This window comes from Solanum tuberosum, unplaced genomic scaffold (genome assembly GCF_000226075.1).
Source record: "Solanum tuberosum cultivar DM 1-3 516 R44 unplaced genomic scaffold, SolTub_3.0 scf00076, whole genome shotgun sequence".
Lineage (NCBI taxonomy): Eukaryota > Viridiplantae > Streptophyta > Magnoliopsida > Solanales > Solanaceae > Solanum > Solanum tuberosum.
In genome coordinates this window covers 384904-398194 of record NW_006239000.1, presented here as the reverse complement: position 1 = coordinate 398194, position 13291 = coordinate 384904, and the positions used below count along the sequence as shown (strand labels likewise).

General features: G+C 32.8%; 3 protein-coding genes across 6 annotated transcripts in view; 2 read left to right on the top strand and 1 right to left on the bottom strand.

The window, feature by feature from the left end:
* The window catches only part of LOC102586583 (uncharacterized), a 13590-nt gene extending 12960 nt beyond the window's left edge, over window positions 1–630 (top strand). For all 4 annotated transcript variants that reach the window (XM_006345994.2, XM_006345996.2, XM_006345995.2 and 1 more), the window contains exon 10: window positions 218–630. The gene's annotated coding sequence lies outside the window, so the exon portion shown is untranslated. The remainder of the gene's footprint in view (window positions 1–217) is intronic.
* A 936-nt stretch (window positions 631–1566) lies between these two features.
* On the top strand, window positions 1567–2991 carry PSBR (photosystem II 10 kDa polypeptide, chloroplastic-like). Its single transcript, NM_001288244.1, is given in 5 exon segments — window positions 1567–1720; window positions 2319–2377; window positions 2562–2617; window positions 2713–2765; window positions 2897–2991. Coding segments are annotated over 5 exon segments (417 nt in total).
* A 325-nt stretch (window positions 2992–3316) lies between these two features.
* Window positions 3317–8203, bottom strand: LOC102585921 (DNA repair protein recA homolog 1, chloroplastic). Its single transcript, XM_006345992.2, has 13 exons — window positions 7836–8203; window positions 7648–7739; window positions 7370–7445; window positions 6962–7024; window positions 6521–6650; window positions 6310–6395; window positions 6094–6219; window positions 5672–5776; window positions 5526–5582; window positions 5044–5106; window positions 4894–4970; window positions 4345–4417; window positions 3317–3914 (listed from the first exon to the last, which is right to left on the bottom strand). Exons 1-13 carry the CDS (start codon window positions 8037–8039, stop codon window positions 3807–3809), a joined length of 1260 nt encoding a protein of 419 aa, XP_006346054.1. The 5' UTR covers window positions 8040–8203; the 3' UTR covers window positions 3317–3806.
* Between the last annotated feature and the right edge of the window lie 5088 nt (window positions 8204–13291).

The following is a 13291-nucleotide window of genomic DNA, read 5'->3' as shown; positions in this document are numbered from 1 at the left end:
TAGTTGTTGGTGGAAGTGGGGGGGGGGGGGAGGTTGTGTTCATCTGTTGGACAAGCTAATAATATCTATTTGTTGTCTGAATCACAATTTTCCCATGATAAATTAAAGAATTTCGGCTTGCTCACAACCTGATAGAATCTAATTTTATGACATTTAATGGTACCCATTCCTTAAAAATTCCCGATTCAACTAATCCTTGGAGTTCATTTTCTCATAGGTGGATTTCATGCTGGAGTTACTGTAAATAGGGTTGGATTTCTACATTCTTGGGAGAGTGATCTGCATTCCAGCCCCCTCTGAAGCACAGGAGTCAGTTGCATTTCAAATGATTACCCAATTACAGACTATGGCAGACCACACCCATTAGATTTAATGTGGCAAAGAAACATCAACACCAATATTTTTGAATCCTATTAATGGCTACCATACCATAGTACTGTATTAGTTTCATTACTGTCCAGAAGCAACTATATGTGCCTTTGAGCTGAAATTGTTGTCTTAGAATATTACTTGGTTGCAACCGTATCAGTGCTTTGAACATTTATCAAGGCCAAATACATAACGGTGTCTTGAAATCAACTCTAGTTTATTGAAATGATGTCTATTGAGCACCTATATGTGTTGCCAGTATTGCCCATGCTTAACTTAGCATTCTGGTTAACTAGTGTTATGCTGGATGTTCGAATCGAACATGGAGTTTTCGTGTTGCTTAGAACTATATGCTTTCAGTGTTAGCAGTATCGGAAGGTAAATACAGTTTAAACACCAAAAGTAGAGAGAAATAAGGAGGAATTTAATCTTTGGATTTGATTCGTCTTTCTTGTGGGAATGGTGAACTCGTTAACCAGCTAGGTGAAATGAACTCAATACTTAGTTCAAAATTGTTAAGTTCCATTTTTGGTTAAGAGAATTGAATTGTGCTCTCTAGCTTTTGAAGATGATTTAGGTTCAAGGACTATAATTTTACATGATATTAGAGCTAGACCCATTGATGGGCCGCGTTTCTTAATGTTTTTGGCCTTGTAATTCTGTTTTCACATTGATTGACTGAATGAGTTGTGCTCTTTCTGTATGATCTCGAATAATTCTTTTTCTCATGAGCTAACTTAAGTTAGGATATGAGCTAACCCCTCATAATTTATTCTGGTCTCCGACAGGCAACAACCCAAAGAGGAACCAATCAGTTTTTTCTTTTTGTCCTCCTCTTCCTTGCACGAGTGGACTGAGTAAATAGAAAGGAAAATAAAATGAGAATAACAAAAATGTATAAGAAACAAGTCAATCTCTTGGGTCCCTTAATAATCAAAGAAAACCAATGAATGAACTCCAAGTGCACAAAACTAAGATAAGGCAAAGGAAAATAATTTGTAGTAAGAATGCTATATATTGATAATGTTGGTAATAATATTATCTAGAAGCAATCCACAGAAGGGGTGCCACGTGTCAACTTGTAAATCACAAATTGCAAGTCATCACTAATATTATTATCAAGGGACCATGCAAAGTGAAAATAAATAATTCATACTAAATAGTGAGAGCAAAAGAAGAAAAAAGGTATAGGAGAAAATGGCAAGCACAGTAATGAGCTCATTGAGCCTAAAGCCAACTTTCACTTTGGAGAAAACATCAGTGAAAGGGCTTCCATCACTTGCTAGGTCTTCTTCTCCCTTCAAAGTTGTGGCTAGTGGTGTCAAGAAGCTTAAGACTGACAAACCCTATGGTATGTAATTTTCTATTCTTGCCACTTATTTAATTGAATTAGAGTTTATCTTGCATACACAAACAATATTACAATATTTACATTATTAGTGTAGTTTTATTTGTTGATAGGTAATTTAACATGTCCATGTTTACTATTAGAATTCCTTGTGATTTAGCTTTTAAGTCGTATATGAAATATTTTATGTTGTCGATGTATATATTCGTCAAACTCTTGGGAAAAGGTGCATATTTACTCATGTATGTAATGACATGACTTAATTGTATCATCTGGTGTATTGGCTAATATAAGACAATATGTTAACACAAGGGTATGAATATCTGCTTAAGGATAAAATTAGGATAATTGGTATAGAGAGTAGGGGTGTTTTTAATCCTTTTTCTCTCAACTCTTTGATGAAAGCAGCTCGGTACACAAAACATTTCACATTTGTAAGGTTCGAGAAAGGGCCATACCTTAAGGGATGTGATGTAAACAACCTATCATAATGCAAACTATGTCTATATATGTGTAGTTGAAAAAAAAAAAAACCAGAGAAAAAATATTGTAATGCAAAATTAATACTATCTGCTGATTATGAAGTGGGCTTTGTTACTAGGAATTAATGGAAGCATGGCCTTGAGAGATGGGCTTGATGCCTCAGGCAGGAAGCCCAAGGTTTGTGTTTACTTCTACCTTTGATATATATAATAATATCATTAATTAGTAGTAAAATAATATTTCCATTTTTTTTCAAAATAAAAGAATGTAAATTAAAGCAATTGCTTTTCTGTAGTTTATAAGTGTGTATATTTTAATTTATTACTTTTCTAATATATGAGCAAAACATGGTGATGTTTAGGGAAAGGGTGTGTACCAATATGTTGACAAATATGGAGCTAATGTTGATGGATACAGGTTAGTTAAAAACTTCTTAATTTGTTTAATGTAATTCTTCACTAATAGAAAATGAAACAAATAATCTAATACTTTGTGTGATTTTGAAAATGCAGTCCCATCTACAACACAGATGAGTGGTCTCCAAGTGGTGATGTCTATGTTGGAGGTATGACAATTTACTTGAACTTCCTTTTTTTAACTCGAACTATGTATATACACAAGAACGTTTATAATTAAGTCGTACTCATTTTGAATCTACTGACTCTAGATCCTGATTCACATGTAATATAATTGCAGGTACCACTGGCTTAGCCATATGGGCCGTGACCTTGGTTGGCATTCTTGCAGGAGGTGCTCTCCTTGTCTACAACACAAGTGCTTTGGCACAGTAGATGTTATCCTTGTATTGTACTATTTTAAGTTGTATTCCATGTAATCTTTTCAAAAATACTTCAAAATATTTCCAGGCATCTTGATTAATATGTAATTGCTGTGATTTTACTGTGGATAATATTACACCTAATGTTGCTGTTTTAGGTTCTTATAATCTTAATCTTCTAAGTTCAGTCGTGATTGATCGCCTTCCATGAACTAATGACTCCACACAGTTATTGGCTAATCCGAGATTTGAAGTGTAAGATCTCAAATTAATATAACAATAATATATGAGTTCACAGAAATATTTAGTAGATTTCTTAATGCATAGAGCTAATGGGATAATAATACCAACACAACACTAGATGGTACTTCCAATGCAAATGTTTCAAGCAAAAATCTTCATTTGCCTCTGGCAAAGATCATCAAAATTTTGGCTAACAGTACAACCAAAACAAAGACAAAATATGCAGCAAAGAGCTAACACTCCTTTTCCCCACCTTAACTCGAATTCTTCAATTTTGGCTAAACTAACACCTAGTCGCCTAAGACGTCCAAATACAAGCTCTCCTGTTTGCCCAACAGGCAACCAGTCAAGCAATGAAGGACGTATGTATCTCCCTCTTCATGAAAAGATGTATTAGTTTACAAGAATATACATCTATCTTCAAGAATCTATAGTGTACAGAAATGGTTTCATACAAAGCAAATCTGGCAGTGACGCTTCGATTTTGCTCATTTCTAATGTAGAATCTCAGATGGATGTCAATGTTGGTTGAGAAATGCTCTGTTGTCATAATCAGTCGAAGTCGAAGCAGAACTCTGATTCATGTTATTGCATCTCTTGAAGTGCATCTTCCTCTAGAAGCTGCGGCAGTGGATGTTTCAATGAAGAAGAGCCTAAAAACCCCGTTGTCTCTAGCACCGATGACCGAACCATCTGCTCAGGCAGATAGATAATGTCATCTCTCCGCCTCCAAAATATTGATTAACAGTGTACAAGAAACCTCTCAATATGTTAAGCAAATAACTACGATATATAAAATATTATCTTCGTGTATGGGTACTATGACCACATAAATACAATTGCTGTCGCTCAAAAACTATGACCACATAAATGGTCGTAGTTTCCATCTGTTTTCCATCTAAAACAACAGCCTACAAGCTCAAGACACCAGAACAGATCAACTAACGAACATACCAAATATGCAAATAAACTTAGGATATTGTTTGGTTATTAGTTCTCTTTTATCATCAGTAATTTATCCATTTAAAACCTCCCAGGTTATGTTTAGATATTGAACTTGTACCTTAGACAATATGACAACTAAAACTCTTACGAGATGCACCTAAAAAGGAGGGCACAATACCTTTTCTATTTCTTCAGAGAGAAGAGGATTTTCTCTCAAATATTGCAATGCTTTCTCTCGTCCCTGTCCCAGCCTTCATTAAAAGTATCAAGAATCAGTGACTGACTCACGCAAGATTAGTAATATAGTAAAACATCAAGAAACAGTGTCGAGTCACATAATATTGGTAATGAACCTTGCAAGACTCAGCTCACTGAAGTATAAGACAAATCTTTGATTAATCTTAGCTTCTGCAACAATAATCAGTTACTCAGACAGTTTTCAATCACATTGAAAGTCAATTTCTTGCATATTCTTACTACTTTAAATTATTTCCATCAGCAACCACATAAAGTATGAGATCTATCAATTCTCCTAAGCTGTTTTCTTTTCATTTGAGTATAAACTCTGACACTTCTAGTACAGCATGTGGAAAATTCCCAGAATCTTGAGCGGTCATGACAAACATATGCAAATATTTCTGTTGAGATATGGAGTTTCACAAATTAAAAGTTTAGTAAGCTTCTTGGGAGTCCCTATATTATAGAGAAAACTGCAAAATGTACTAACCTATGCTCTCCGTAGTTATACCATGAACCTTTCTTAGCCACCACCTCAATCAGTTCAGCACAATCTAATACACAACCCTGCAAAAAGTCAATTTTAGGAACAGAATTTGAGCCAAACACTATGGAAAAGAAAGATAAGAATGCCACAAACCAGCTTGCTCACTCCTTCTCCAAACATAATTTCAAATTCTGCTTGCTTGTATGGTCTAGAAACCTAAGAAGGAAAAGAGTAAAACCAATTAGCATGTTGGCACCATAATCTGCAAGAAGATGCAAACAGTAAAAGATCAGATGTATACTGGCAATTTCTTTCATGTTCCTGTATTTGCTAAAAGAGATTTTAAAATAAATAGAGGTTTTTGCTAAAATAGACCTCTGCATGGATGCACCGCTAAAGTAGCTACATAAAGTCTTCGACAATATACACCAATTTACAATGATCATACAGTGGAATCACCATGCTTCCAGTGCAGGAAATCCAATAACCATAATAACCTTTATTATGCAAATGTCAGCTTTATAGTTTTAAGCACTGAACACTTGTATAACTGAACCATTACCATATGTATTCCATTCCACAAACATAATACTGATGCCACCACATTGAATAATTATGACGTGAAGCAGTTTTACCTTACTCTTTTGAACTCTCACTCGGACCTTAATGCCCACTTCCTCATCTCCTTTTGCCTGAAAGGAAGAGTAACAATTTTTTCATAAAGAGACTTAAATGAGTAAAATAAAAAATCTATTAGCTGACTGAGCAGTTCTGTACTCACAGATTTTATCTTCCCTGTAGAACGGATTTCAAGTCGAACGGAGGCGAAAAACTTTAAGGCAATCCCTCCACTTGTGACCTCAGGATTTCCATAATAAACACCAATCTGATTCGAAATATAGTAATTACTTTCATTCATCAAGTAAGTCCACAAGTTATGATGAAAAATATGCTAGTTTATGAAGTTAATCACAATGGAAGCAAGAATGACAAGTTTCCATTGACAAGATTATCCATCATCTGTGACCTATAGCTCATGGGTTCTACGTGGAATCAGCCACTAATGCACATTAGGGTAGGCTATCTACATCACACCCCAGTGTGGCCCTTCCCTGGACCCTAGTGAACGCAAGATGCTTTATGCACCGGGCTGCCGTTTCAGTACTTGAAAAGAGAACACTGCAACTTTTAAGTCAAGAATACCTTGTATCTTATCTGATTGAGGAATATAAGAGTACATCCAGCTTTGGAAGCATTGCCTGACATTTTACGTAAAGCTTGACTCATCAGGCGTGCTTGTAAACCCATTTGCTGCATCCCAATTTCTCCCTGCACAAAATAAGAGACCATGAAATCAGGAACTGGTGGGAACAACTTAAAGCTTTCTAATTATTTCAGAAAATTAAAATGTTGGCTTACCTCAATTTCAGCGCGTGGAGTAAGGGCTGAGACTGAATCAATGCAAATGAGATCTACAGCACCTGATCTACACATCCGGTCTGCGACTGAGACAGCCAAAAGTTTGGTTGACAGTACAAACTATAGTAAGACCACCATGATCATTGACAAAGTTGCTCGCACCAGAACTGAAAAATTATTTCTAATGGTGTAAACAAGGAAAAGTTGTTACTTTCTAGAGCCATCTCTCCATTATCAGGCTGGCAGACAATCAAATTCTCTACATCTACTCCAAGTGCTTTGGAGTATGCAGGATCAAAAGCATGCTCAGCATCAACAAGCATTGCATTGCCTCCTAGCTTCTGCATAACAAAATTTAACATTTTATAATCTGTCTCACTTTACATGAGAACATTTTTCAGTAATAAGCCTAAGGCAAGTGGTTTCGGTGGATTGGTCACAATAATAAAGTTCCAATGGACGCTGGAAGGATTCTAAGTTTGCTTTCTAGACTTCCAAATTGTCCATTATTTTCTTTCCACTTCATCTGTGGATAGAAGCATATGACTTCCTTTTCATCCAAATAATCAAATGCCCCCTCCCTTCCAAGTGCAGCCCCGTGCCTATAGAAGTTCCAAACTGATGAGTAGAATAAACCAAACACATACTGCACCTGTACTTCTGCAATAGCATGGAGAGCTAAGGTAGTCTTTCCACTACTTTCGGGCCCATATATCTGTAAATACAAATATGAGGAAAGCAATTAGATAACAAATTGCAGCAACCTTGTTAATATTCCACGTGCTCATATCAGTTGAGAAGTTTGGGATGTAGACAAACATCAGAATCAAATACCCCAGACTATCAATGAAATAGTTTTCTAACAAAATCACTCTATCAACTGGTCACTATAACTGTTCTATGCATCTTCATGTAGGATTACTTCACTGATGTGTAATCAAAACCAACAATTAGTAGTAATAACCAAGCAGCCAAGCATTTGAAACCAAATAGATGGTGAATAACCAGTAATAACTAACGCATACTGAAAATATAAATGATAAAGTAGAAAAATTTACACCTCAACAATTCTGCCTTTGGGAATGCCACCACCTAAAGCAAAGTCTAGCGTCAAGCAGCCACTCGGAAAAGTTTCACTGCATAAAGAAGCAAATACACAAATGCTTGTAAAACTGATATAAAACTTTGTAGTCTAACAAGGATCAAAATTTTGTGCAGAATATTTTTCTCCTTTTTCATTTTCTTCTTCTTTTCCCCAAAACATTTCATGTTTGTTCATATGTTTTCTGTGCAGGAAGTTAATATAACTTTTTTTGAATTCAGGAAAAAATTACATACACCAGAGCTCCGCCAGCACTACCCAATCTAGTAACGCTTCCTTTGCCAAACGAGCTGTTTATATCGTTCATTGCAGCATCCAATGCTTTTTGCTGAAGCAGGAGTTAAGGAAGTCAGTCACATGGAAATCTTCAGTAAAGCAACATACAGAAATATAAATACACACACGTAGAGAGAGAAAGAGATACCCGGTCGAGAAACCGAGCGTCAGAATCAGGAGAGAAAGTGCCATTGATTTTATGGTCAAATTCCGAACGAACCCTAATTCCACGTGCTGGAAATTGAGGACGAGATACTTTCTGATAGAATTTTACTGAAGTTGAGTAGCTTTGGGATTTGTAACCAATTTTGGAGCCAAAAAACTGAGCTTTCACTGGGAAAGTTAACTCCATTAAAGTTTCTAGCTTAAAGCTCCGTTCTCTTTGACTACAAAGTTCAAGCGGATTGAAAAATATTGCTATACTTAAGCTCAGTTCTCCTTGCTGAAGAAAGAGCTTAGGCTATGCTGTAGCCGGAGTTCCATGGCGCCATTGTCGACGTTGTTTAGATATTTTCTAGGATTTTGAAGCCCAAAACGTAAACGTGGACCTATTCTTAAAGCCCAAACCATATACATGGGCCTATCTTAAAGCCCAACTAACGTGTGTGTTCAAGTATCTTGCAGACTGAAGCCCAGCACTATTATTGAAGCTTAGCTAGCCCATTCTAGGAGTCCATCGTGCATGTATCGCTTGTTAATATTTAGTCATCATTTACATTTACAATGTAATTAAACAGATAACCACTCTTTAAAGTAAGGTTTTTTTTTAGCATATGGATAGTTTTTCAATTTGTTTGTTACTAATATTTATTCATCATTTGAAATGTAATTGAGAAATAACTTTTTTTTAAGGTGAGAATAATATTCGGACAAAACTCAATATGGACAAATTACAGAAATACACACATTTTGTTTCACATATTTCCATTATCACCTATTACTTTTAAAAATCTCCAAAATCCCTTATTTCTTAAATGTATCCGAGTTGCATATTAATGTATCTGAGCTAGTATTTAATGTATCCGAGCTACATATTAATGTATTTGAGCCAGTATTTAATGTATCCGAGCTACATATTGATCTATCCGAGACAGTACTTAATGTATCCGAGCTTCAATTATTGTATCCGTTTTTTTTAATTTTTAAGGGATTAATGTAATTAGAAACTTATTAGGGATAGATTCTAATTTCATATTGAAAATATGGGATTTATGTAATTTATATAATAACGTTGGCATAAGCAGTTCACACTCCAATGATATATATATATTGAAATAGACCATGATCAGTGAAGTAATTCTAAAAAGATTATTTCCATTCATGATACCTCCTCCTATAAGTTTCTTAAAATTATAATAAAAGATTATTTCAGTCATGCTACATCTTCGAATTCCAACAATATCAAATCGGAACTCTTTTTTTTCTTTTCGTATCTTAGCTAGAGAAATGTAATTGTTTAAATATTCACATATATATCCTAAGTTACTTAAAAATATATTTTGTGGTTGCCATTTTGGTCTCATAAGATATACTCAAGCTTCTAAATATGACATAATTATAATATATGTTCTGTCTGCGTGTTTTTATGTATATACCTTTCAAATGTCAAGTGTCATATCTTGGAGCACACGGGAGTTTGACTTTGAAATATGCAAGTGAATCAACCTAATCTCAACAACAAATCGAGAATGAATTAGGAAAGAAAATAGAAAAATCCAAAAATCATATGTTTGAATTACCTAAAAGTGTCAAATATCAATATTATATATACTGTAACACTAATAATGTCACAGATGACATATGGTTAATTGAGACGGATTTGAGATTTAAACTTTATGAATTCTGAATTTTAAGATGACAATCTCTAGTACATCTAGTAACTAGACTCTGAATTTAATGTTTGTACAAATTTAGTGAAAATTTCTAAATATATATATATTAGAGTTAAGTCAAAGTTATTGAGTTCTGTCAAATCTGTATATTCAAGTCTATAAATTTGAGAAAGCTTCAAAGAAATTAAAGGAGAATCGTGAAAGTTTGAAAAGAAACATGTTGCTTACTAGGACATCAAGAAAAAATGTTGTTTTCATCCGATTGTTATGGGAGTTTGGTAATAAGTTCCTTTCATTTGGGGATTATATAATACCTTCCCTATAGAAAAATAAAAATAAAATCAGATTCTCAGTTAGACTTTTGGCGCCATATATTATAAGCCAACCTAATTAATCCTATTCCATATTCTTTCGTACTATGCATATTTCTTATATTATTATGATAATAACAGTTGATTGAATTAATATTCTTTACTATATATATATAATAATGTCACAATTGTTTGGTTGGACTTATTTTATTAATATCTTAAGTGATTAAAAAAATGAAAACTATCATATGGTGAAGCTCGTGTGCAAGTGAAAGCGAAAGAACCGCTCTGACTTGTTTGATTTTCTACGATGGAACGCGTCTTTAATTTGCTCCAAAATATTATATTACAATGTAGTAGGGGTGTTCATGGTTTGGATAAAAATCGATCCAAATCGAAAAACCAAACCAAACCGATTAAATGAACCGATTTAATTTGGGTTTTGGTTTGGTTTGGTTTTAGATTGTTAAGAACCGATAGTATTTGGTTTGGTTATGGTTTTGTTCGAAAAACATCGAAGAAATAACCGAACCAAACCAACAAGTTATATACATAAATTTTATTATTATACATACATAATATATTATATTCATAAACAATTTTAAAGATTTTATATATGTTTCATCAAAATTTATTTATAATTTACTTATGAAAGAAAAAATGTCCAAGGTGAGAACATTTTTCTTATTGGTTTCATGTATATGAGTGTCTATGAAAATTCTTTGTGGGACTGAAAATGTCATTGCCTCTTCCTTCTATGCCAAAATAGTGAATTTTGAAGTTTTATTCAGTAAATTCAATGATCAAAAGTTCTGTAATGCCAGTCATTCTAACTATTTTTTTGTTTGAGTGGATTGTTGTCACTTTTTTCACGTTTTGAATGAATTGTTTATTTTATTTTTATGTATGGTTAATAACCAAATAACCGAACCAAACCAAACCAAAACCGAAAACAACCAAACCGATAAATGTATATTATATTTGGTTTGATAATTTTAAAATCGATTAAATTGGTTTGGTTTTGGTTTTGACCAATAACCGACCCAAACCAAACCGTGAACACCCCTACAATGTAGTATATAGGCGGCTAAAGGATAAGACTAATTATTGTTATATGTTCGATGTGAATTCAGACATAGTGTCTTTAATTTCTATTCACACTCATCACAATACAATAACAATAAAAATAAACTTAGTATAGTTTTACGAGTAAAATTTGAAAAAGATTAGACATATGAAAAACTCTACTTATATGTATTTTTTAAAAACATTAACATGCACTTTTAAGTATCACTTAACTACCACCATTGACTAATATATTATTTGAATTTCCTTAAGTTATTACTTGCTATAGTAACTTTTAAAATTAATGTGTGAGTGTGAACATAAAATATACTCTGTAATTAGTAGTTTACGTGTGGAATCTGTAGGCAAACAGGGAATTAAAGATGAAATCAAGTCAGCAAATCTTGCTGAGCAAGGAAGGATTTGAGTGTTTTATTTTCTTGATTGTCTTTCTTACATGTAATTAGCTATGAGATGAAAGTGGTAGTTAGATTAATTACTCATAATTTTAATGATAGTTACATTAATTACTCGTAAATTTTTGTGAAATAATATTGACTAGTATCCTTAATCAATCTTCTTGTTTTCTAGTACCTGTATTTTTAATTAGGTAGTAGATAAGTAATTTTCATTTCTAATACTATTAGGTGGAGATACTTAATTTTAATTAATTTTCATATTCTTTAATGAATAGTTTAGAAGTCTTAAATTAATTAAATAAGTAGATTACCCCATGTGTCACATTATATATGGAATAGGAGTATGTAAATTTGATGTTTGGCTCTTGTCATCTTCAATGAAAAATAATACAATTGACTTGTATAGTTGTATATGATTTTATTTTGTTTTTAAAAAAGAAAATTCTTTTCATTTAAAGAATTGTACTAAAGAAAGGGTCGGCAGCTAAGAGTTTTCAAAAATGATTGGTTATTTATTTTACATTGTTTATTGATTAGACATTCCAAGGGAAATATCATGAGGAGAAAGTCAAACCTTCACAAAATTTCATTGATTTCTACTATTCCAAAGATTATAAAACAGCTCCCTTAGCTTATTAAGGGTTTTTACTAATATTTTCAACGGGTGCTGATTCTATCATATTGATATAGAAATAAAGTTATTATTAAAAATACACAAAGAAAAGCCATATATTAGATGAAGTGATATTTTAATGCTCTAAACATACTCTTTTAGAAAAATAATGTGCACTTGGCTCAAAATTGATATAATTATATCATGTTAAAAAATATTTTAGAATTGTTTCTGCTAACATTTAATTGGTATGGACACCAATATTTTTTATTGACGGTATGAGGTTTTACTAATACCCTTTTGGACGCTGGTTGATTTACTATCTTGTAGATTTGGCTTAAAGCGAACAATAACATATCATAATAACAATATTTTTGTTGATTATATGGAAGTTCAAAATGAAAGTGATTATAGGACAAAAATAATTAATGATCTTTTTTTTTTTGGTTTGCTTTTTACAGACAGGAGTGCCTCCTAATTAAGACTATGGATTTTATGATACAATGAATATATGTGCAACTAAATTAAGCTTATCCAAATTTCATCTTTACAGTCTTTCTATTTTTCTTGTCAAATATGATGATTCCACTTTACCATACGCAATTCCAAAATGGGTATATATTTTTGGACAAAAAGAAGATTATATATTTGGTGTATACAGTATACCTTTCACTTCATGTCCAAGAATTAGGCATGCATATCTATGATACAATGCATGAAGCACAAATGAAATAAATTCAAATGCATGAACAATAACTGAATATTGTTTTGGGGACCCCAATGTTCTAAGTAAGTACAATTATCCCCCAAAATTCGGAAAGTTAACACTGGTGGCACAAACATGAATTTTAATTTAATTAAACTTGTTGTTATAGAGTCATTTTTGCCATTTCACTTGAATTTATGCAAGAGATCTTTATATAAAAAGTTATTTAATTTGGGGATGAACAAAGTCAGAGAATATATTGTTTTATTGAACTCTAAACAAATATAAATTAAAAACGATACACTAATCATTATAGTGATTTATTTGTATATTCACTCCTTCAGATGTCGATATTGCTTAAAAAATTTTTATACAGACACCACATTGGACAAGATGGAGATGAATGCAATCAAAAAATGACGATGATACGGAGAATTTCAATCGAGGAGATAATTATATACATTAACCACTAGGGAAAATATCATTATTGGAAAATGCATACATGTATTGGAAAATCTAGTATACTTATATATATTCTAATTTATCAAAGATTACAATATAATACTAGCAACTAAAACAAGACTTTCCATATATTATATCCCACATCCAAGTACAATATTTTCAATAATTCTCTCAAAAATCAATAATTGTTCCACAT